The sequence below is a fragment of the Pezoporus wallicus genome, unplaced genomic scaffold (assembly GCF_028554395.1).
Source record: "Pezoporus wallicus isolate ANWC-B61680 ecotype Strahan unplaced genomic scaffold, APGP_CSIRO_Pwel_v1 contig_5785, whole genome shotgun sequence".
Classification (NCBI taxonomy): Eukaryota; Metazoa; Chordata; class Aves; order Psittaciformes; family Psittacidae; genus Pezoporus; species Pezoporus wallicus.
In genome coordinates this window covers 6,170,081-6,194,618 of record NW_026641150.1, presented here as the reverse complement: position 1 = coordinate 6,194,618, position 24,538 = coordinate 6,170,081, and the positions used below count along the sequence as shown (strand labels likewise).

Here is a 24,538-nt window from a genome sequence, read left to right as displayed (position 1 = left end):
TTCCAAAGTGTTGAGGTCAAATCCACAGCACTTGAAAACTGGGATAATGCCACCAAAATCAGTGAAGAATTGTTGCTAGTGTGCACTATGAGAGCCATTGATGACCCACAAAGAGAACTACTGTGGGACTCAGACTGTTAAAAACAATTATACAATTTAAGGTTTCATTTCATGCAGAAAAACATCTCTCAATGAAGCTAAACCAGAACCTTGCCATTTTTCTATTTGCTTTTCAGATTTACCATGAAAAAATGCTCCCTGCTGCCACAAACTCCTTGGGTAAACCAGAAGGTTTGCATGCAAAGCCAGTTTGTCAGCATTGGCTGAAAAATGTATAAACATACCTCCTCCTCCTGATGTCTGCATGAAAGAGTTTTCACATGCATGGAAGAAGGATTCCTCTTTAACCAGCTCAAGACCTACAGCTAGATATAACATTCCTTGCTAACCAAAAACTCCCAAAAATTTTAATTTGGCTTCTGGGTATATTAAGAATGCAGGTTCAAGTCCCTACTTTGGAAGCCCTGCAGGGCATAGAAATTGTCCAAATGTGTATCTAGATTTCAATGCACTGCACAGAAAGAAAGGAGGTTTTGTTTGGTTTTTTTGTTTGTTTGTTTTACAGGAAGAAGGAAAAAAACAACTCCTTGGAGGGGATGAGACTTTTGCAACCCCTAGGATCACCAGGATTCTGGCAGTAAGACTGACGGTGGTCTGTAGTGGGACTCTTCCAGAGTATCCCCTTCACAGACCTTTCAATAGGAATTTGGTTACAAGTACAGGTCCTCAGGAGACTTAGAAACAAAATCATGGGTAGCCATAAGATGACCTGCATGTATCAACACACATTGGTTCTTTCTTGTAAGGAAGATGACAGCATTGCCAAAGGAGTCTGGGAGGAGACAAAAATAGTTTTGTGAATCTGATCCTTTTCTCAGAAAGTTCTGGATGTGAGTCCTTCCCAAGGTTTCCTTAGCCAGCGACATCTCTAGAGGTACTACCAAACATGCCTAAAACCTTTCAGTTGTGATATTTTTCGAGGTAAAGTGTCTGTATGAGATTTGGTGGATCACACCAGGCTATAGGACCCTACTGGACTGCTGCTGTACCTTCACACTAGCATATGTGAAATAGCTAAGTGGGAAGCTGCTCCTCCACCCTAAGAGCCCTGTCAGATTTCACAAATGTTCCAGTTTTTACTCTGGGAGGAAACCCAGGCTGTTCAAAGATCACACATTTTCTTTCACTGAGATGGGAGTAACCTAGAACAGTGTGAACCCTTCCTCAGTGGCAGAATAAATAAATCCAACTCTTCTCCAAGAGGAGCGGAAAGGATAAAAATTTTCTTACAACCTACATAAAAATTGAGGCAGCTGTGAAAAAAAGGAGACATCTGGATGGGACTGCATGGGTGAGCAAAATATCTAAGATCATGACAATGTGATCTCCTTGCAGGAGCATCTCAGGCTTGATTCAGCCATGCATTAATCCCCATGGGGAAATTGCAGGGCACCTCTTTCTTTGTACACACTCACCCTTTTTTTGGTACCTGCAAAGCAGCCGGCCACAGTTCTGCTTCTGTGTAGTGTCCTCTTCACCCCTCAAAGGGCCAGACAAGAAACAGACTGTATGCTGTCCCCACTGGGGGCTCACTAAGATGCTGTACTGAGGAGTCCGTTGCCCACCATGGGTGCAAGCACAGCTCTTTCATGAGACTGGCCTTCTTCAGAAGATGCCTGCTCTCCCCTGAGCAAACCAGGACTGCCCTTACCTTTATTGCTATCAGGGTCAGAACAAAACCAAGTACAAGGAGAAAGCACTCTTGAAACTAAAATTAAGAAATATAGAGGGCAGAAGGCAGACGGCCTTACCAGTGACAAAAGCAAACCCAGAAACTCAGCTGTGTTTTCTAAACCACCTTTGCAAGAAGGCAGGCAAAAACAACTGGAGTGAGCATGTCATCCACATCTGGCTGATGCCAGAAAACCCTGTTGTGCCTGGCTGATTACTGAGCCATTAAAGCTTGGAGGGGGGATCTCCTTCCATCTGCTGCATGGGCTACTGCCTCATTGAAGGGAACTGAAAATTCTCCTTTCTGTTGCTGCACCCGCTCTGGAGACTCCCCGAGCTACAGCTACAACATGATTCACAAACACATAAGGGTCAAAAGTCCCAACCTAACACCATGTAACTGGAGCAGGCTGAGGTGCTGCTGCTTGCTATGAATTTTCAGCTTTCCTTAAAATAAGGTGATAATGAAAGTGTGGTGTTTTGCGGGATCCCTGGTTTCCTGCTATTGGTGCTGGGTAAACCTGAGCTCTCTTTCATCAGCCTGCCAGGAAATAGATACAAACGTATTTATAACATTTATTTTTTGAAGCATAGTGCTAAAAATAGCACAATACATCATTCATAGTATAGGTCTCCCTATTCTCTTATCCCACTGATGAAGTAAGAAAAGCGTGATGTTATCAACTAGCTGTCCTCCAACTTCTTCCAATAAAGCAGATTTTAGCTCCTGGAGTTGCTATTCAGGTTAAAATTCCCTGTCTTACAACAAACATGTTCATTGCCTAGGGGCACTGTCATTGCCCAAAGGGAGCAGAATGTTCAAGTCTTACTGAAATATCACAAGTAATATAAATGATAAGGAAAACAGAATTCATTGACAAATTCACTGCCCATAGCTATGTACTCATGATATATGGGAGTGGCGTTCAAAGCATCAATTCAACAATACTTTAAGTCAGTCCTCTGACCCATGCTGATGAAGATGGACAGACACGTTAAACAAGATTATGCCTCCAAGGATCATAAAAACTTAGAAGTTTCCCAGCTGCAAACTGATTTTTCAAAGACAATTACCTGCACAATTTAACTGGATGGCCATTTATGCCTTCCAGGTTTCATATAGTTAATGTTTGTTTCCTCTTGGATTTTTGCTTTTTCTCCCGAACTCGCACTTTCCCCACCTCCCCTCAGATACACACGTTAAAAAACACTCTCACACTTCTTGTCCTACGTGATTTATTCTTGAGAAATTAAATTACATTTTTATAAGCCTGTGTTACCACAAATGATAGCTGAAGATTTGCTGAAAAAATTAATTCCTGATCTGTTGCCGTGAAGCGTCCTCACTAGCACTGTACTGACTCTGTCTTTCAAAACCAGATGGAAGCAGTCCAACGGTATGATTAACTTCTTAGTCCCTGCAATTTCCTATTGCTCTACTTGCCCTAGATTTCAGGATTGACCTCCTGCTTCACTGCAAAATGCACAGTTGCTCAGTTTGATGAATCACATGAATACTTTTTTGATCACAGTTATCTACTATTTACTACATACCCAGTGAGGTTAATCATATGCTGAGGCACTTCATATGCTGCACACATATACACTCTTCTTCCCAATAGCACTTTGCATATTCTTCATGCTGCCAGCCAGCAATGGGACCTGTTTTCTCCTTACAAATATATGAAAGACCGCAGACCTGCACCTTGTCTCTTTTCTCCTCCACATTAATTCTGCAATTATCCACACACTGATTCTTAAAAGACCTAGCAAGCCAAAGAAGATACATGAGAAATTACCAGTCGGACCTCTCTTTTAGCAGATAGATATTTTTCAAAATGCTAATGTTTCTGGGAACTAGACTTGATCACCTCCCCACAGATATCTTCGGGGAGCAATTGAGAACACATGGGGTTGCCCATAGTGAGGTGGGAAAGATTTGGCTGGCACTTCCTTGAAGAAAAAATATATGATAAGTTTTCTTTTACTTTCGCTAAACACCAAAGGAATTTTGGTATTTAGTATCACTAGCTAGGGCTCAAAATTGTTACAATTCCAAGGGACAGCTCTGCTCCACCTCCCCACTCTGCATTGAACACATCCAAATCATGTCTCCAGTGCTATGGCAGAACAATTCTAAACAAACAGTAGCAACAGCCAAGGTACAGGAAAACATCCAAGAGCAAACAAATGAGAGCCACAGATCTTGCTCACAAATTAAATAAAGGGAAATGAAGTCCCAGTTTTACAGAGATGTATATTCCTTTTCTCTCCAAGTCTTCCACACAGCTCTTCGTTTTGCTAATTCACAACAGTCTCCAATAATGGAAATAGTATCCTATATACAATATGTATCATTACTCTTCCTCCTTCAAGTTCTGTAACTAGGAGGGCTGAGAAACTAGACCATTTCCAGCAGCAGTACCACGTGGGAAGGCTGCAACTGTGGGACACCAGCATTTCCCAACTGCAAAGATTTCATGTAAGGTGCAATTGATAAATCCATATCCCCTGTTGGAGGTATTCTCTTTTTCCTCTCAGAGATAATCCAGGAAGTTTAAGCAATGCGCTAGCACTGTGAGAGCCATGTGTTTGTGTCTGTGGAAGGGAACACCGTGTGTGTATACTCTTCTCCAGCCAGCCTTTTGACTCCTGCGGATACCATGATCTCAGTTCCGTCATTCTCTGCTGGGACCCAGATCAGCTGTGCCAAGCCAAGGCTTCCCCTCGGCTGTCACTGATTACACAGACCTGTCACATGAAGCCTTTCCAGCCAGCCAGCCAGCTGAGTCACTCTGCTGATAAGCTGACCATGTAGCTTCTCATGTGGAGGACTCTCACGGTGTAAAAGGCGATGTTATCGAAAAGATCAGTCCAACACAAACATAAGTGTGTGAGTGACAGAAAGCACACCAGTATTTTTGCTAGCTGCCACTGTACTATTTACTTACTTTAGGGTATCACAAGTTTAACGGCTTCACTTAATCACAGCTGAAGCAGATACTTGAGAACCAGAAATCTTTGGCTCTGTCTACTGAAAGTTTTAAGGCTGCTTGGACAGCTGCCTTCCCTGCTTTAAGTGATCTATTAAAAGTCTAAATTGCCTCTTATTGTTGTGTTAATACTTTACAGTCAGTCCCTCCTCAGGCCTCCTAACTCAAATGGTGTATCTCAATGTGACTTTGTCTGAAGGAGAAGAGCCATGCTACAGATCCCACTGGACTAAACATTGATCCTGTGCCTTATCACAATATCAGGGAAAGACACTGGATTGTCCTAGGCCAACCTTTTCTGTTTAATTTTCGTTGCAGCTCAGTGCTAAGTACAGGCATGCATCCATGAGGAGTTGTGCAGCACCTCCTCTGCTTGCAAACATCTCTCTCCCCACAGATGTGGGCTTCCACTGCTTCTCATGAGCTGCCACTCAGCTCCACAATCCTATCACCACTTCAGTGGACAAGGAGAAAATTCCTTTGCCCTTTAGGATCTTGAGTGCAACTGGCCAGTTCCATGACGGTAAAACAGCTCATGCCTGGCACAGCCTGTATTTTGATGTCCTAACAGTTATCAGTCATGCATGGACAAGGCTTGGTTACATGACAATGCAAAGTACTACCCCTTCTTCCCAACAGGAAGGTGAACGGAAGCTCAGACAGGCTGTGTAGCTCACTAACCATCACAAACAGAGCTTGTCTACACTGCTGTTGTGGTTTAAGCCCAGACAGTAACTCAGAACCACGCAGGTGTTCTTTCACTGACCCCCTAGAGGGATGTGGAGGAGAATCAAAAGAATGTAACTCCCATGGGTTGAGATAAGAACAGTCCAGTAACTAAGGTATAACACAAATCACTGCTGCTGCCACCGATAGGAATAATGATATGGGAAATAACGAGGGAAGAGAATACAACCTCTCACCACCCGCTGACTGAGACCCATCCCAGCCCAAGCAGTGATCTAGCCCTTCCGGATAACTGCCCCCAGTTCTACATCCTGGGCACGACGTGCTGTGGTATGGAATACCTCTTTGGCTAGTTTGGGTCAGGTGTCCTGTCTCTGCTTTGTTCCAGCTTCTTGGGCCCCTCCTCAACAGCAGAGCATGAGAGACTGAAAAGTCCTTGATTGGGGCAAGCACTACCTATCAACAACTAAAAACATTAGGAGTGTTATCAGCATTGTTCTCAGACTAAAGCAAAAAACACAGCAGTGCGCCAGCTACTAAGAAAGAGAAAAATGACTGTTACAGCTGAACCCAGGACAACTGCCAAGCGGATGTTAGTGTTGAGACGCCTTCTCTACCGACAGCACAAGGTGGTAAATCAAACAGCTTTATCATAGCCTGAACTTAAAGTTCAGGTCTGGATGACATGTATATATTCCCCAGGTGGTGAGGGTAAGCTAGTGAATTGAAGTCTTTACAGGACTCATCAGCTGGGATGAGCAGGCTTGCCAGCACAGCTGCATGGCTGTGGGGCTGAGTAGGTTCAACTCTGCCCCTGCCCTACATGCCTGCACTGAGGTTCATACGGACAGAGCTTAGCATGGTCTGACTGCATCCTCCAGCGTAAGTACACAGAAAGGAGACTAGATCACAATAGTGAATTAAGCTTGTTTCTTAAGTACCACCCAAGCACTGCAGTGAATGAGCTATCTTTCCCCCATTACAATGAGAGAGGAAATTCAGTGGTGGTACAATGCTTTCCTCTAAATGGTCAAAACTCTTCAGCAGACCCACTTGGCCTACACTACAGCACAGAGAAATAAAAGCAGCTAGGGGAATAAAAGTGCCTTAGGACCACTGTAAATCTTTATTTCATGGAAAATCTTATCTTGCACATGAATATGTGCTGCAAGTAAATTTAATGTGTGGATTAAGTACTGTGCGGTCTCCCTCATGGTGGGCTTTTCAGCCTAAAAAGAACAAAAGAATAATAATGAGTGTTGTGTTTGGGTATGATTGCAAACAGCTGTAATTTACAGCTGGACATTCTCCATTGCAAATGTATCCAGCAAGCAAATGCTTCTGGGTTAGTGGAACAGACTGCAAAAAAATAGCTTTTTTAGCCCTAAGGTCAGAGTTCTGGGACCATGGGAGTCAATAGTAAAATCTATTTAGCTCAGTGGGATTAAGCAGGTTTAAGACCTGACTTAACCACACCGCTTACTGCTAAATAACAACAGAACACACTGAATATTTTAGTTATAGACATTTTTCTTCATTTGAAAGCTATTCAGGCAGCGGCTGTGAGAGTCAATTGAAGGTATGCTAGCACTATACCATTAAGGTATATGAGTTAAGTTCTTGCTCTTCTTTGTCCCAGAAACTGTGCAATCTGTACATCTAGACCACTTTGCTGAAGAGCACAATAAAATTAAAACCAAAAGCTGGGCTGTACAAACACCGAGGGTTTTTCATGAGAGAATGAAAAGCTAATGGGGCCAGTGCATCTTTCCTGACAAAATAGTGCATGTGCAGAGCAACCTGTCTTCTGGAAGCAAAAAAGCTGTTTCAGTCAAGCTTCTGGGTCACTAATCTTTGTGTTTGCACATAAATCTGCTGGGGGTTACTGTGTCATTCTGAAAACAAGACTGAGTGCAATACACTAAAGAAATCAATGGCTACATGTTTAAAACCTCTTTTTTTCCCCCTCTCCCTCCTTCAGTTTAGCTAACTTACCTTTTTAACAGAATCTGAAAGCAAAAATTGTGACAAAAACTGCTGGAAAATATTGGAAAAAAAAAAGACGACAAAATTACTGGAGCTTTATTTAAGCTGACTCCTCCCTTTGTGCTGGGAAGCGCTGGTGTGTGACTGGGGAGCTCTTAGTTGCTACCGGGACACAAGTAATGAGCAGCAATGTCACAGGCATCCTCACTTTAGCCAAGACTAGACAGAAGCTGCCATCACAGTGTGGGTTTTTGGACCCCTGCCCTCCCGTTTGCTCGCTGCAGCAAGGTTAGAGGAGGCAACCCTGCAGGGTGCACCCGCAGCCATCCCAACAGCCCTCCAGAGGGTGCCCTGGCAGCCAAAGGGAGGTTTGCAGAGCAGGTGAGAAAGCTGCAGTCCCCACGCCTGCTTTCAGGGGCACGGAGGGGAACACATGGTCATAAATAATGAATCTGAAGTCTGATGGGCAACATTTAAGCCCCGAGGATGGGAGCAGCCTGCACCCAGCTCCTTCACCAGCTCTGATGAGTTAGGGAGAATCTATCCATCACTGCCCCTTTTCTTTTATAGGGGAGACAGAGCACTGCAGGGTTTGGGGCTCATTAACTACCTCCAGGGGCACTTCTGAAGGAATGTTCCTCATTCAGCCCCAGGGAAGTATGCTGAGAAAAAACACCCCACATTTGGTCACGGTATTGTCCCCACCAAGTGCAAAAGCTGCTTTGCCTCCGGGGGGCAAACTCATACACCTCCAGGGAGAGGGGCATAACGATGACTCTGGCACCTCTTTCATTTTGCTTTCGTCCTAGCATATACTTGTGTGCCCTACAACCGTGCCAGCGATTTCACCCACCTCCCATACATTTCACTCGGGAATTTTATTCCTTAAGGGGGGAGAAAATTCTAAATAAAACAGTGTTTGTAAACTTAAGGGGGGAGAAAGGTCGATAATTTTGGCGGTCTTAGCTTCCAAGCAGAGAGAAATGTTATTCATCCATGCACAACATATAATTCAGCCTAAGTGACAGGCTCTGCTCTGGAGAAATCCTGGCCTGAGCTGGCTTCCAGAGTCAATTACTGCTTATTCCCAGGGAGGCGGGGGGCCAGACGGAGCAGAGGGGGCTGCCAACAAGGCATGGGGAAATTTACTCTGTGTCAGCCTGCATGACACAGTACCTCATTTGTGGATAAATGTAAATCTGCTAGTCCTTTTTCACAGGCACTAAAATGTACAGTCTCTCCTCCCCCTTCCCCCACCCCACCGCCCACCCCCTCACCCCGTGCCCAAAACTGGAAAAGAAATCAGGACCGTCTTAGAAAGCTACCTTATATTTCAATCAATCCTCTTTCATAAAAGTCATTTAAGGTAAATACCTGTGCAGACCTACGGGCCCAACCATAACATTTACTATGGCCCAAATCCTGAATTCCTCAGTCGGGCAAGCTTCCCAATGAAGTTAATGGATTTTTTGCTTGAAAAAGAGCTGAGTAAAACCTGAACACTGTCTAAGGATTTGGTCCCCTGCTTATCTGCCTGGAGCACTGCTGCAGTTCTAGAAAAAGTGAAGAAAAATGAATTAAATTCCTCCAAAACACCAATCCCTCAAAACTTAGGGGTAAAAAAGGGATTGTTTTTGTGCATAAAACGTACAGAGAATCTCATCAAAAAAAGAGTAATTCCCAGGGAAAGGATTTGGAAAAAGTCAAAAGAGAACATCTCGGAATAAATGAAGTACTTATTGCTGAAAAATGAGCTCAGATATATCTCGGCAAACTCTAAAGCTCAGAATTTACTGCATCATTCATGCCCTCTCCAGTAAGTTTCTTATCTCTCGTTTGGTATCACAACAAGGGATTCTGCATACTCTGTATGAAATACAACAAGACTGTGATTTTTTGCAGTAATAAACTCTACACATGCATGACAAATCCAAGCATGCAAAATGTTTAACATCCCAGTTCACAGATACTTTGGGGACAAAATCCGATTATGAGTTATATGCCACAATAAATAGGGCTCAACGTTTCATAAAGCAATTTATAGTTCATAAAAATGACAAAATGTACCTGTCAGATAGAACGCGGAGAGCAGATCTCTGTGCTGCCTGCTGGAAGAAAGGGCAGAGATGTTTATTTTATATTCTGACTTGAAAATTACGAGCACAATCAACACTTTAAAAAATGCGTTACACACATTTTTGTCACGTGTCCAAAATGTTAAAGTACGAGCAAAGTAGCAGGGAGTCTATAGTCAAATGGACATTCCAGCCTACTAAATGTAAGAGCACTTTGTTAAGTACACAGTAAACTAGAAGACTGTCAAAGCACCGCACGGTATTTGAGGTCTCAACTACTCTATTTAGACGAGTTTTTCTGCGGGTCCCTGAAAACTCGGCAGGGTTTGGTTCCCTGCCTTCCCGTCTCCCCGCTTCCGCACTCCCACTCCCTCTCCTTTACCATTAGTCTCCTCCCATTCTTCCACAGAAACAAACATCACATATTTTGATTCCTTTTGCGATGAAGCCTGTAGCTATAATTACGAATTTTGCAAAGCTTGCCAGAGCTGCTGCAGACATTTCATGAGCGCTGCCATGTTACTCTGCTGGCAACTTTTGACTACACAGTACAGCATTGACCTGTTGCTGGTTTGCTCCTCAGGTTTTGCCTAGTACAACTCTTTGGATGGGGTGGGGAAGCATGGTGCTTGTTCTTGTATTAACCAGCAGGTCTGGGAATAGAAATTGTAGCCTCTCAAGTTTAATAGGGCTCCCAAGCCTATCCCTGAGCTGGTTTGCCACTTTATGATTATTATTCTTTCCCCTCCTTCAATCACTTCAAGCGGTGTGATTCATGGCTTCAGCACAGTAACCAGCTGCTAAGCAAAGATGAAATACATAACGGCTTGAAAGTCTATTTTAAAGCCTCCATTTCACTTGAAGCTGCCCAGAGCATCCCCTTCCTAGCTGTATCTGTCCAGGCTGTGCCTCACCTGACACAGAAGTGACAAAGATAAGCAGTACAGAAAGTCAAGGAAGGGGCAGAGAATTAAACATTAGTTTTGTCTTTGCAGTTTCCAGTAAATAATGTTTTGAAACCATTCTCCCTGGCTTCTCAGGCTGCTGAGGTCTGTATCCCTATTCCCGAACAAGCCGCATGGCTTGCAGGCATCCTGCTCAGCACTAGAGACCATGGAGGTAACCCTTCTGGCTAGTCAGAACGCTGGTGACAGGTTGTAAAGAAAAGCTTGCTAAAAGCTGACTTGTGGTTGTAGTTATGAAGCATTTTGCAGAAACGTGTGAAAAGATCCCCTGAGTGGATCTCTGTAGATCTGACAGGAGTGAAGGAATGGGAAGAGTTTCTACTTGAAGCAGGAACTTTCTGGAATAACTTGTGCCTCCTGAGTTCCCTGGGAAGAAGTAATTTGCCATGTATCAGACACCAAATTGTTAGAAGACAAGGTGGCACAGCTTGCAGGAGGGGTTTACCTAATTGGTGACTTTTACAGCAGGCAGAGAACCTGTTGGAAGCGCTGTGAAAGTCCCAGCAGCTCAGTAAGGGTATGCCCACGGCACAGACATGATGGTTTTAGTGTCAGAAAAATAATATTTGGAGTCTGGTATTTTTTACTTTCTTCAGTAGGTCATCCTATTTGCATGGTCTTTGGATAAAATGCCATCCATATTACTCAGGCTACTGGTACAGGGCAGGATTTATTGGGAGCAGCCATTCTTCAGTCCAATGGGCTGGCACCATTTTTATTCTCTCCTCTGCAAGGAGGAGAGCTCATTAGGACAATTTCATCCCACAGAGACCCAAACCTTAGGTTTAAGAATGTCTTATGGCTTAAATGTCTTCTTTGATGCCCTGGGCCACCGTAAATTCATATCCTCCCTGCCTAATCACCCTCACTAGCAGGAAGCTGTTTCCATTTTGAGTTTCAAGCTGCCCAGCTTATTGGTGAGGCTTGTGCTGTGTTAAGCCTTTGCCTGCAAAACTCCAGAGCCTCCTCTCACTGTGAGAGCCCTTTTACATGGCCAAGTTGTTTAGACACCATTCAGGTCATCTCACCTTTTCTCCTGCCAGGATCTAGGGCTAGTCTTTCACTCACAATCAGCCACTACGTGGCAGTGCTGTTAAAGTCACTTCTAATATTTCCCACTCTTGGCTCAGGCCACCACAAGTGTTCATGTGGTTGTTCAATGCAACAGGTTGGAAAACTGATCCACCTGAAAAATAACACCTTTCCTTCTTTTTTATTTATTTTCCATTTTCTTTTCCTTCCTTCCTTCCTCCCTCCCTCTCTCTTTTTCTCTCTTTCCCCCTCTCTCTTTCTCTCTTTCCCTCCAGGTAATTTGTAACCTGGATCCCTCTTCCCAGCTGCTTCCCCAGGGAGAGGTTGTCACACCGCAGGATGTGGTGTGAGAATGGGAATGGGACCATGTGGGCGGTGTGCAGTGAAGACCTTTGCTGCTGAGATAAGGGTGTGTCCACCTGCAAGGTCACTATTACCTGACATCACTCTTACTGCATTCTGGGGAGCTGTAGAGCACTCCTGGAGCAAGGTACATGGTGGCTACCACAGCTGGAAGGCTGAAGGAAACAGGCTGCTCTGTAGCCACAGGCCATACGGACCTTACAAGAGACCTCAAGAAAGCAAGCATGGACTTTGATGATACTAAAAGCCCTCAACATGGGGGCATGGGGTATGTATCACTCTTGTATTTCCCCCAGATCCCTCATTTTGAGAGAGAGAAAAGAGCTGGATACTTTCTTTTCCAGGCTCAATAAAAGCTGCATGCAGGAGGGAAGAGGAGAGGACTCTTATCTTGACCTGTTTAAGGTGCTAACTGTGTGGTGTTGGACTGCAGTCTCGATCAGTTTCCATCCTGGTGCATCCAGTTGCTGACAACTTTGAAAAGGTGATACCTTCTGGGCAAGAAAGTGGGTTCAAATGACAGGCAGGGCAGCAGAGAGAAATGGACAAGTGCATTTCAGTGAGATCACACTTTTTCAATTAGCCTCTCATTTTAAGTTCTTTAATAAACGTCCTTTGCATGGGGCACCTCAGTCTTTGCCTGGTAGTTGCACATTCTGTAAATGAGGCTATTGATTTCTTTCTTACACCACTTGAAAATACATCCGTGTCTGACTGCGTATTTGTGTGACCCCCTGAGTTAGTAATGGCCCCATTTCCAAATGACGGGGGAATAAGATCCAGTCGCAAGTTTATTCTTCCTCCCTGGGGAAACAGATCTATTGCCTGCAGTGAAAGGCAACTATCTGGCAATTTTAATTCTAGCCTATATTGCTCCCCTCTCCGGGAGAGAGTGAGCTGTTGTAATTAAAGGTAGTTAGCAGTTCACTAGCAAGTATAAACACTTGCAGCCACTAATTACAGTCTGCTTTCTTGTTCCCCTGCTACAGGACTGAGCTGCTCAACTTTGGGCGAAATATCTGCCCTTGCTTCTCACTAACGGTTTTTTGTGCCCCCATTCAGACTCATTCACGAATCCCCATGCAGGGTCATGATCTATTGTTTGAGAAACTCCTGGCTATAGAAACAGCTTTCTGTGATTTATTACGTTTCTAATATGCTGGTGTTATCTATGTAACAATATAAGCAAAAGGCTGGTACTTACTATCAATACTGCCTGCATGACTATTTTTTTAATAGCTTGATTTTGATTGTGCTATTTAATTTGCATTTTATTTTACATCGTTAACAACTTTACTGAGGCCAACTCATCATCCACCAAGGAAGATGAGAATATGGTTCTACAGCCTTTATTATTTCTGGAAGTAAGTGACTACACTGGTTATAGAAATATGGGATAAGAAATAATTTTAAAGTTTGATATTGCTGACAGAATTTAAAGATCTCTAAGACTTACCACTAAAAAAGGCTTTATGGGAAGCTTAATAGTCTCTTGATAAGTTATCGAGCATGTTCACCAGCAATGAGTATAATCCTGAATTTTCAGTTCATGGAATCAGTGGAGTTACTGATGGAGGAAGGTTCTCCTCAATATAAACATGGATATTGGAGGCCAACTAACCACATAATAACTTTAATGCTGAGTAGGAAGCAGGAAAGGGAAAAAAACAATCACTTAGTTGACTCAGGTACTTGGGCTAGAGAAACCAGCCACAGTAAATGAGATGAATGACTCTGTTTCACTACATCAAGAGTTGCAAATTACAGGATACCGTCTGATTAGACTTCTTTGACCCCCACATGAGTTGGTTACAGAAACATTTAGGGCAGAGTTTCATTGATCTGCCTATAGTTCATTAATCATTCATGGAAGATTCTAGCTGTACCCCAAGACTACTGGGACAAAGCAAGTTTTCAGCCAGCAATAATCATGGTTAGGTTCTCAATCTCAAGAGATTGCATCTCCTTTCTCCATCCTTTATTGCAATGAGCCAGAGCCTGGGAACATAATCAGCAGATATTCAGGTTTCAGTGTGTGTTAAATGAGCTACCAAAATTACTTGAAGTGTCACAAGTTGCAATCTGTTGTGGAAGGGAAATCAAAGAGGAAATTAAATACTTTCATTGTAATTGGGACTGAGCAGCGAGCTAGCTCGTTGTAATTGGGACTGAGCAGTGAGCAGAACGGGTTGAATACAGCTATTGAGCTGGAGATACAGGAGCACTAAGAGTGTCCCCAGGAATCCCTCTTCTTTTTTTTTAATCTGTTTGGAAAATAATTGCTTCATAAACTGCTGGGCTTGCAGGCATTTTTGGATTGCAATTGAGATGCAATTGAGAACTACCGAAGAATGTTCTGCTTGGCTTGGAAGAGTGTCTTGGAGCCACTGCAGGCTGACTGTAGATGCATTTTTCTATACCTCAGCCATGACATGCTTTGGCAAATAAAAGCCAATAAATTGACCCTTGGCAGATTCAGGCATTTTGCTTTCCATTTTTTCCTGTCCTGTGGATTAATCACTGTTATCGTGAGAGAGCTCTGTTACAGCAATTGTATGGAGTTACACAAGTTACGCCAGAGACTTCCCTGAGGTGGCACAGGTGTACACAAGGTGAGAATTTGAACCATTTCTTTGGTGACAGTTTAACAACATGTACTCCCTGTGCATGAGTAAACTGCATTGCTTCCAGAGCAGCTTGTTTGTCTTCCTCAGGTGGTAGGTGCGGCCTTGAAACTATGCAGTAAGCCATTTATGTCCTAAGTCAGCATCTCCCATATTAGCAACCACACATGCTGCTGGATGCCACCTTGTACTGGACTGCGGTTAGTGAGCTGTAGATGCACTGTTTCCAAGCCAGGGTTAAGGAAAGACGTCATTACTATATACTGCCATTTGGGAACCAGACCAGAGCAAATACTTTTTATATGTCTTCTTTCACGTTTCGCTCTTCATACATCTTCCATGTTGATTCTGTTTTAATTTCCTAAGGTCTTGTTTGTCTTTAGCTTAAATGCAATTTATTCCTAAACTAGTGAAGCCAGGAAGAAAATTTTGTGAAGGGCACAACCTGACTTCATGCCGCAACTTGGGCCACAGGACTCTCCAAAGCTTTTCTACTGCTTCAGATCTGGGAGCTGTTGTGGACCTAGAGCACAACTTGTGGATAATCCACTTATGGTGAACCCAGCTCAGTCCAACCACATGCATGATTTTTCACTTTACGTGTTAAGATGTGAGTTTATTCCAGCTCTGTTTATAGGCACCTTCTTCTGCTGGAAATTATACCTTTGCCTGGGAGAAAGAGCTGCTTTCCAGCCTCTCGGCTCCTCTCCCTGTGCGGGTGTTTATAGACTGTGATCCAGCCAGTCACCAGCACAGCTTCTGACAGGCTCAGTTCATTGGGTGGATATCTTTCACCGTAAGGCATGTTTTCCAAATGTGTTAGGCGTCCTTCACCTTCGTCTTGAAAACCTCTTCAGTTTTCAGGGGTCTCCTTGAAGAGTGTAGAGCTGCAGTGTTGCAATGGTGCTCTCATGAGGGCTCAAAGCACAAGTAATGAAACCCTCTCGCATCTACAGACTTGCCCTGTTTAAATGCCTGTGAGTGTCTTGTGGCCACAAGAAGTTGCCTGAGGAGCTCAGGTCAGAGAATTTATCATAAATGATTCCTAAAGTGCCTTCTCTCACTGCATTATTCTGTTCTTCTCACTGTTCCTAGGGGCTTTGTTTGAGGATTGCCTTCCAGAGTGGCTGTCTGAGGGATTTAGAATCACTTGTAAAGTGCAGCTTGAGTGTTTCTCTGTAAATTTGCAATATAAATGTATGAATGTGATTTTCACTGTCCAGTTGGTATTCATGTAAAATTTACAGGCTGTAAGACTTGAAAGGGTCTCCCTTCCTTCCTCTCTTGGAGTTGGTTATCATCAGAGCCACATCTTTTAAGAAACTATAAAACTCTTTCTGGATTTCATGATTTCTCCAGGCCTTTCAACACCTCAGTATTCATTTTTCACCCTGGAGTTTTATTATTGTACTTCTGGCGTACATTGTTCTTTCTCCTCTGCTTTGCCTATTAATCCTTATTAATCTTCAGGGGCAGCACAGTCTAGTGACTTGAACATGGCAACCTGCGAGTGAAAGACTCAGGTGCTAATCCTGGCTTTGTAACTGACTTGCCATGTGGCTTCAAACAAGCCACATCTCAGTCCCAGTCTCCCTGTCAGTTCTACAGAGATAATAATTCTTGCTTAGCTCTACCTAAATACCTCCCAGGGGCATTGTATTAAGTAGTTAATACTTGTAAAGTGATTTGGATCTCCAAATTACTGTATAATCAGCATGGGTATTAACCATACAGAGAATTTTATAGATCTGTAAATGTTGAGGCCCCAACAACCATGCAGAGTTTCAACACAGATGAGTTAACTTTCATCTTTTTCAGTGGAGATGAGCAGAAGCAAAATCCATGGTACTTAACGTTAATAAAATGGTTATTTCCCAACGACACTGGAGAAAGGTCTCAGTCACTGCAAGTGAAGCTGTGGTCACCTCCTCTGTTTCCACGGAAATAGCCTCCTTATTCAAGAAAAGGTAACTTGGTTACAGTGCTGCTTACAAAAATATTCAGTGTTGTGCCACAGGCTTTACAAGATTTATTGGGAAGACAAAAAGCTCAGAACTTCAAGTATAATTATCCCAAAACCCTGTATATGTGAAAATAGGGGAAATACAAGTCTAAGTTCCCCAAATAGTGGTAACTCTGCCTAGGGAGGTGCTATGTAGACTATGATGCTTTTGCTACTACCCAAGTATCTGCTTTGACTGTGCTAGGAAATACAAAAGAAGACAGGGGGATAACATCCTAGGCTGATTGAAATCAGTGGCTAAACTCTTGCTGACTTCAGAGGAAAGAGATTTCATCCTAGGTGAAGGAGAAATTGTAGCAATGGTTTCACAGTCCGTATTTCTTAAATGCTAGTTTTGATGGATTGGCTGCTGGCTCTTTTCCTTATTTCTCGTCATGTTGTAATACAGTTGCTATTTCCTTTATAAGGTCCTTCCCCCCCCCCCCCCCCCCCCCATTTCTTTTCTTCATTAATTTCCTTTCTTATTCCCCTAATCCCTTTCCCTTTTCATGTTCCTTTTGTTTCCTGACATGCTCTCAGCTGCCTCTTTCTCTGTTTCTGCTGTCATCCATCTCTGTGCAGCACATCTCCTTCACGCAGCTTTTCATGCTGACACCAGACCAGCCTGAGCTGAACTGCCAAGGGGAGAGGAGTGAGCTTGATCTTCTGCCTTGCAGAGAGCAACAGGCAGCCCCTAGAGAGCCTGTGAGTCTGTGTTTGTGTGTGTGAATGTGTGAGAGATACACAAGCAGGGTATGTTCTCTTCTTACAGCTTCCAATAGCTGCAATATTACAAATGACAGTAGTTTGTGCTCTAAATTATTTGTGACTCCTGGTTATTTAACTGTTCTCTTACAGGCACACTGGAATGAATTTTCCTGAAGGCAAAAAGTCTCATTGTGGCCACATGAGTGGTGTGAAGGCTCAGGCACAGTGAGGGCTCTCCTCAGCTGGAGCAGAGGTGCATGGGCTGAAGGGCTCACGACAGGGACAAGGGAAAGCCAGCCTGGAGATATGGAAACTAATCCTTTTTTTATGCCCCAAATTAGCCAACACTGCTGAATTGACTGCACTGGGATATGTTTCCATGACAGTCAAAGCAGATATTCATACAGTAATTCCAGTTCACAAGGGGAAAAAAAAAACTAAGCAAAGATTTCAACAAGATGGGGTTAAGGAGGTTATAGCAATAAAACCTGTTAGGCTTGGAAAAAGGTGATACCAGACCAAAAGGGCAGGCTTTGGAGATTTACTAGAGCTAAAACTTAGCTTAGTCCTAGCATCCATATAAAGAGACAAGGAAGATGCACTTGTACTTCAATTTTATTTTCCAGACTATTTTTAGAGGTTTGCTATTCAGGAACATGGGGATCAGAGTGCTGTGTTTGAATTTCCCCACATTTTGTGCATGTCCAAGAGCCAAGCCGATCTCTAACCTTTTTCACTTTCATTCATGGTGGTGGCATTCAAATTTAGAGCTTGATCCTGCCTGCCAGACATTGAATCTGATTTTGTAAGATAGGCAGTGATGTGAGCCAAGTTTGGCAGGACAAGACTGAGCTCTTATTTTGTTTCATCTGACAGTTTCAGTGAGGCAATCTTGGTCTTCTTGTCATGCCTTGTGGAAGTGCAAATTTAGATGTCACAGAGATTTTAAAATCAGAGCTGGCAAACCACAAAAAAAGCTTGACTCAGCTGGCTTAAATCTTACTCTGGATTTTAGTTAAATTGGATACCAAAAGGATTGCTTCTTTAATACACGGGAAATAATAGACTCAGACTGAGTTAAGTAAGGCGGTTACAGTGGCTATTCCTCCAGTCTAAAAATGCACTCATGCTATAGAGACACAGGGCTAAGCAGAGCATTTGGATTAAGTACAAAACCACCTGAGGTTCCAGCCATTCCTTAACCCAAAACTTAATTTTTCCACTTCTGCTTATCTCTGCTTTGTGCAGTTTTGATTGCAGTCAGACTTCACATGGCCAGGCTTCATGAAATAAGTTTCCTATGCTCAGTGGAGTGAGAAACTTCTCATCAGAAAGATTTTTCTTTTTCCCATCCAAGTTTATGAGGGTATTTTTTGAGAGAGAAATTAATTTGTGGGCTTTGTGGTTTTTTTTCAGGGCTGGGTGTTCTCATCTCCTTTTTCACTCATTTTTCCTTCTGATCAAGCATCAAGCATCATGTATTGCGCTGATGAAGAGGTGAATAAAAGGGGGGCACGACATGAAAATTACTTAATGTGGCTAAAATATTTGGACATGCCATATGTGAATGCAATTAGCACTGCCTAAAAATAGTTCTTATGATCAACAGGGCTATGCAGTGGAGAGTTATAATTTGCCCAATATAACTTTTCTCTCTAGATGTACATGACTCTGCTCTCTGCTCAGTTGATCTTTGACTTCAGAAAGCACTGTCCTAACAGAGAAGGTCTTCTGCAAAGAAAGCTCATAGCCACTTTACCCCTTTTTTAATTTACCTCAAAATTCATTACAGATGGCTTCAGATTAGCTGGAATATTCTGCATTTCATATGCTGAAGTAGTGCTTATAGCTACTCTGCTAGAAATTATTCCTTCTGGAAGAAGGTGGATGCATGACCATTCATTCCAGGATAATTTTTATATTTTTACTTGTTGTCAGTCCATATCCAAAAGTAAGAGGGAAAAGTCCTACCCCTTATTAAAAAGATTCTCTTTACATACATCCTTTCTCACTTGTTTCTGGCTACCACTGAGGAAACAAAACATGATTTTATGACTAAAAAAATTCAGTAATTTCCTAATGCTATTTACTTAGGGACCTGGCCCCACTGCCGTTGGCAACGTAGACAAACTTTTGTTCTGTTGCAACAGTGGGGTGGATTTGGCTGGTCCTATATGCCTACACTGCAGAGAGTCCTGCCAGAAATATGCATTTCCAGTGTTGAGCCGTGTCACCCCTAAGCACATACATGATGGGGAGGAAACATACACATCTATGGAGGTATGTTTGTAACTCAAATTATCATAAAATTTTCTACCATCTCATCCATGGCCAGAGCGATGATGGAACACACACAGCTCCCCCAGGGCCAGCAGCCCACCCTGGCTGTCCCCAGGTTGCTATGGATGGGTGGCAGCCCCAGGACCCCTGGGAAGACACAAGCTGGGTGGGCTGCTCTCACCCTGTGGAACTTTGGATGCTGAGACTATTATTTTATCACACTGAAGCTGTTCCTAGTGAACTTTCTTGAGGCTGTTCTTCCCCCGGGGTCGCCTGTGAAGGGACACGGCTTTCTGTTTGTCTTGGCTTGCCTGCAGAGGGGCTGGTTTCACTCACACCACTCAGACCTTACAGGCCAGCCTGTCCCTGTCCCTTCTTAAGGCAGGCAGCCACTTGCAGGCAAACGCTGCCTTCCCTCTTTGGTGCAGGGCACATGAGCAAAATTAATGAACCCAAGGGGACTGTTCACTGCCTCCCTGTGTACTGTGCATGGAGGGTGTCTTCAACCCCTGCATTTACGTACTGGTGCAGGCAGATAGTCATGCAATTATTTAGAGCAAACAAAAAGTACTAAAATTGGGACTTTCTTTTCAAGATACAGCAGGATCTGGAGTGCAGAGACATGTCCCTGAGAGTGTGTTCTTATTGCTTCTTCAACTTCTGTTTATACAATTTTACAAAATTTTGGCAGGAATCAAGAGCACATACCAGGGTGTTGGCTTTTATGAATCCCATGGGATGTGAAAGTCAAGCTGACTCGGTGAACTTTGGTTACATATTCCAGACAAGCACAATGACTCTATTTATTCAGACTTGGCAGCCAGAATGCAGATTGACTCTGTGGGTAATAAATTTTCATAGCCACAAAACTTCAGCGGCAACCAACCTGATCCCGCGCAGAAAAAATGCATACAAGGAAGCAGACTTGGGTTGCAAAAATATGTTAGATTATTATTCCATGTATGCCTACCAGTCAGTTAATTTATTTGGCTATTGATTGACAAGAATTGCGCAAACGATGCCAGAGATCTTTTTCTCCTTAAAAGAACTACTTTCTATTACAAAATTTTCATGTTGTAAAAGGACAAGTAGGTGGGAAAAAAGAGAATTGATCATATTACAACTGACAATATCCTTTTAATATTTCACCCAAGGCTGATTTAAGTTATCCAGTGACCTCTACGGAGAAGAGCAGGGTATTAAAATGGGGACTGTTTCATGTGCTATGCCACACTTCAAGGAACCAAAAGGCAATAACCACCACACTTCAGTACTCTGAACAATCTTAAATACAATTTTGACATCTTCATGCTACAAAGCTTCAGATGCTTTCTGGGAGAAACGATGATGAAAATATTACTCTATGTGTTATAAATCAAAATGAATTGGCTCTTTAACTTGCAGATTTGTGTTAACTACCTTGGTATCTGTTAATTGCATGCTCTTCAGATATTGATTGGGGATTAAAAAGTACATTTTCTTCAATCTGTGTGATGTAAAATATGCCAACAGGAAATTTTCCTTCTGCATATTTGATCTTATGATCACTGCCTGTAAAATTGAAACGATGAGTTTAAATGGATAAACTATGCTCATTAAAGAAGAAAAATACATTTATGTAATTAAAATTAAGAGACTAATATGTGTGGATAATGTAATTACTGTCGGCGCACACACACTCAGCTCAAACACAGCCTCTTTTGCCTCTCCTGGGTCTGTGAATCTCACTACCTTAATTGCCAATGAGGAGGGAAGGGATGGGAATGCCTTGCCCACTGTGGTCCCAAAGCTCTTAATCATGCCTCTGTCTTGCATCTGGCCTTCATCACTATGGCTCACATTCCCTGGGTCAGTCACAGCCCTCCAGATTCCAGCTCTGGGAGCACAGAGGCACCTGTCCCCCTTTGCACCACTTCAGAAACTTTCCGGTCACTGGTTGGCAATTTCCAACAGGAAAAAAAATCTCCTCCAAAGTTTTCAGAATCTTTCCCCTAAAATTCCCAGTTCAGAAATCAGCAAAATGAAAAGTTTCGCAGTTCTTGTACAGATCACCTTCAGCTCTTTGAGAGATTGGATTACCTAAATGAGTTTGATTGCTCAAAGGTCAGTTAACTACATAAGAAATATCTAGGAATCACTCATGTACTGTTTCTATCCCTTCATCTTTGGTTTCTTTCTTTCCTGTTCTCAAGCTTAGGAGGAGATCTGAGATTAGAGAGCCTCTGAATTAGAAAGTAAAATGACATGGGGTCTCCCACTGATATTTAGCGCAGGTCCATGTTATAATCTGTGCATTTATTGGCAGAGAGGACCTGTGTTATTCTTTTTTTGGACCCTATTTCCAACTAGGAAGATGGAAATGTAGTGTTTTGTTTATCCAGCAGGCATATTTATCTAGGATTGCTTGTTAGGCAAATCTTCAGATCTCAGCTGAGGCTCTACAAAGCATTTCATACAGCAGGAGCCAGCCTGTGCTTCCAGGAGATTTTTATCTGTACAGTCAAGTTAGAAAAAAAAGTGACTAGGAACAGGGACCAAATCACAAAGTAATTGCCGATGGTTGCTCATGCTAGGGCCCGTGATGATTAGAAGTGAGTAATGGGATCTCAGCTCTGCTCTCTGCTGCGTGTGTAGCAAGCTCTGTCTTGGCTCTGCAAAGCTTGTTTGAGCACTGGGGTGAAAGACCCAGGCTATACCAGCTGTACTTTAAAACTCTGCTTACTCAGCGAAGACCTTGTGTAGCACACATAATACTGAACAAGTCAAGTGCACGAAAGATGTTAACAGTTGTAAGTGCTGACACTAAACCGAAGGTACTACGTGTGTATGTCCAACCAGAAGCTGTTTTCCATGATCCCTTCTCCACTTAAACTTACTAATGTTATCTCCCACATGATAAACATTTTCACATGTCCTTTTCTGCTTGCTATGAAGCAAACCTGAATTTTAGCTCTCTGGCTCTGCCATACTGTTTCATACTCACATCCATCTCCTTTCCAACCTGAAGGACAAGCCATCTCTCCTGATCCCTGGCTCCTCCCTTTTGGTGTGCTATTGTTATTCTTCAGACATACTTTCTGTCCCTCACTTTACTTTGCCCTATGCTGTCTATGCACTGTATTTTAAACTATCTAGACAAGCAGGAAGAGTAATTAAATGTGAAGCATTTCAGGATGAAATACATTAAACAAAAAGAAATTCTATAAATATGTAAATAATTGAATTTATGTCCTGAATCTTCTGAACACCAAGAAGCTTTGCTCAAAATAGATGAAATAATGGTGTAGTATAAATATTAAAAGGTTTTTGATTTACCTGTTGTTTGGAATTATATTGTAAAACTGAGACTTCTAATAACAAGAGTTAAAGAAAACCCTGGAAGAGCTTCATGCCTACATACCTAGAATTTGTCTAAGATCCTGAATTTCAGAAGTCTAGATAGCTCCAGTGACCCCTCACTGAAATAATCATATTTGAAACCCTGTTACATCCAAGTCTGGATCCATCTGTGAGATGCAACCAGGGGCAGTACTTCCCTCATATGCTCTGTTGAAGGCACAGGGCATGCATTTTAGTACAAGAGAAAGGGAAGAGGCTCCTTCTCTCTCGTCTCCAACCCAATCGCCTCTGACAGTATTCTGAGAAGGAGAGAGTATGGCATAACTCTGCTTGGAAATGAGGCACTCAGCTGGCCATTGAAAAGTCAAGATCCACCTCTATTCTAGTGAGCTTGTAATAGTTAGAAAAAAAACATTGGGAGACACCTTCCCCCAGCAACAAACCCAGATCTCTCAACACACGGAATATTTGGCTGACATATCTGCTCCCAGCCAAGTAGTTTGGTGTCATTAAAACCTAGGCAAGTGCCCTAATTGCTGTGTTATGGAGTGAATCAAATGCACAGCTAAGGCTTTCTCCCAGCTGTCTTCAGCTTTCTTGGCACACATGGGCCACACAGAGACAGGACTGAAAATGCTCAGGGGAGAGGTGAGGACTGGGGGGATGCTGGTGAGGCTCTAGGCAGGTAAGAGGGAAAGTAGCCCAGCTGCTAATACTTGGGGCCAGCTCATGACAGTAAAGTTTGGCCTGAATCCTTAATCCAGAATTCCTGATTCTCCCTTCCTTGGCTGCTCTTTAAAACAAAACAAAATCAAATCAGGAGGAGGCTGATACAAAAACCTTCTGGGTCACATCAAGGTAATAAATCAAGAGCACTGCAGACTGTTCCCCACCAATCCAGCAGTTAGCACACACGGGCTGGCTCTGAGCAGCAACATCTGTTACTCCAGTTACAGTACTGCCATGTATTTTGATAACCTTTATGTATGTTTTGAAAAGCATTAGCAAAATATTTGCAGTAGCTCAGTTTCCACATGAAACATGCTACAAGTGACATGTTAGTTGAATGGTTCTTACCTGGTTATTCTCTTCTTCATCGCTGCTTAACTTGAGGTCATCTTCTAGCATTCTGGAAAGCAAGCAGTGAAATAAATTATAATTTACAAAAATGCTTCAGATTTGATATTTTCCTCTGAGCTACTGTAAACATTTAATAATTTAAAGAAAAAGAAAATATATTTTATCCCAGAAACTGTAGCTGTGATACTTCATAATTTTTTCTTATCCAGTTGCTATCAACCAACTTCTTAATACATTTCCTTCTATTACTGCCCAAGGGAAAATGTTTACTAGAGTAATAATGGATTTTGCAAAGGTTCTTGTTATTACAATCACTGAAAAACAATTTTTGTATGCTAAAAATAATATTTTTGATGCTGACAGGTCAGTAGTCTCTCTGAAAGGAAAATTTTGCTCCTTTTGGCTTTCAGCTTACAAAACAGAAGTAGATATTTACACTGGCAGTACTGCAGCACAAAATAGATTCAATGATGTTTCCCAAAGGCCATTTTTACTTTATTGCATGTTTGATGTAAAATTGACATTGACTGAAACAATTAAAACCAAAATATATTGTCTCAGTGCACAGAAGAATCCACAAGGATTTCACTGTCACATAAATGTAAAAAATAAG

At 42.6% G+C, this 24,538-nt stretch overlaps 1 protein-coding gene across 4 annotated transcripts in view; it reads right to left on the bottom strand.

Moving 5' to 3' along the window:
- AFF3 (ALF transcription elongation factor 3) overlaps positions 1–24,538 on the bottom strand; it is a 322,024-nt gene that overhangs the window by 68,793 nt on the left and 228,693 nt on the right. For 3 of the 4 annotated variants that reach the window (XM_057422167.1, XM_057422169.1, XM_057422170.1), the window contains 2 exons: positions 23,923–23,974; positions 9,525–9,565 (listed from right to left, as the gene is read on the bottom strand). In XM_057422167.1, coding sequence (XP_057278150.1) covers positions 9,525–9,565; positions 23,923–23,974 — 93 coding nt within the window. The remainder of the gene's footprint in view (positions 1–9,524; positions 9,566–23,922; positions 23,975–24,538) is intronic. The other variant, XM_057422168.1, reaches the window with a different exon arrangement.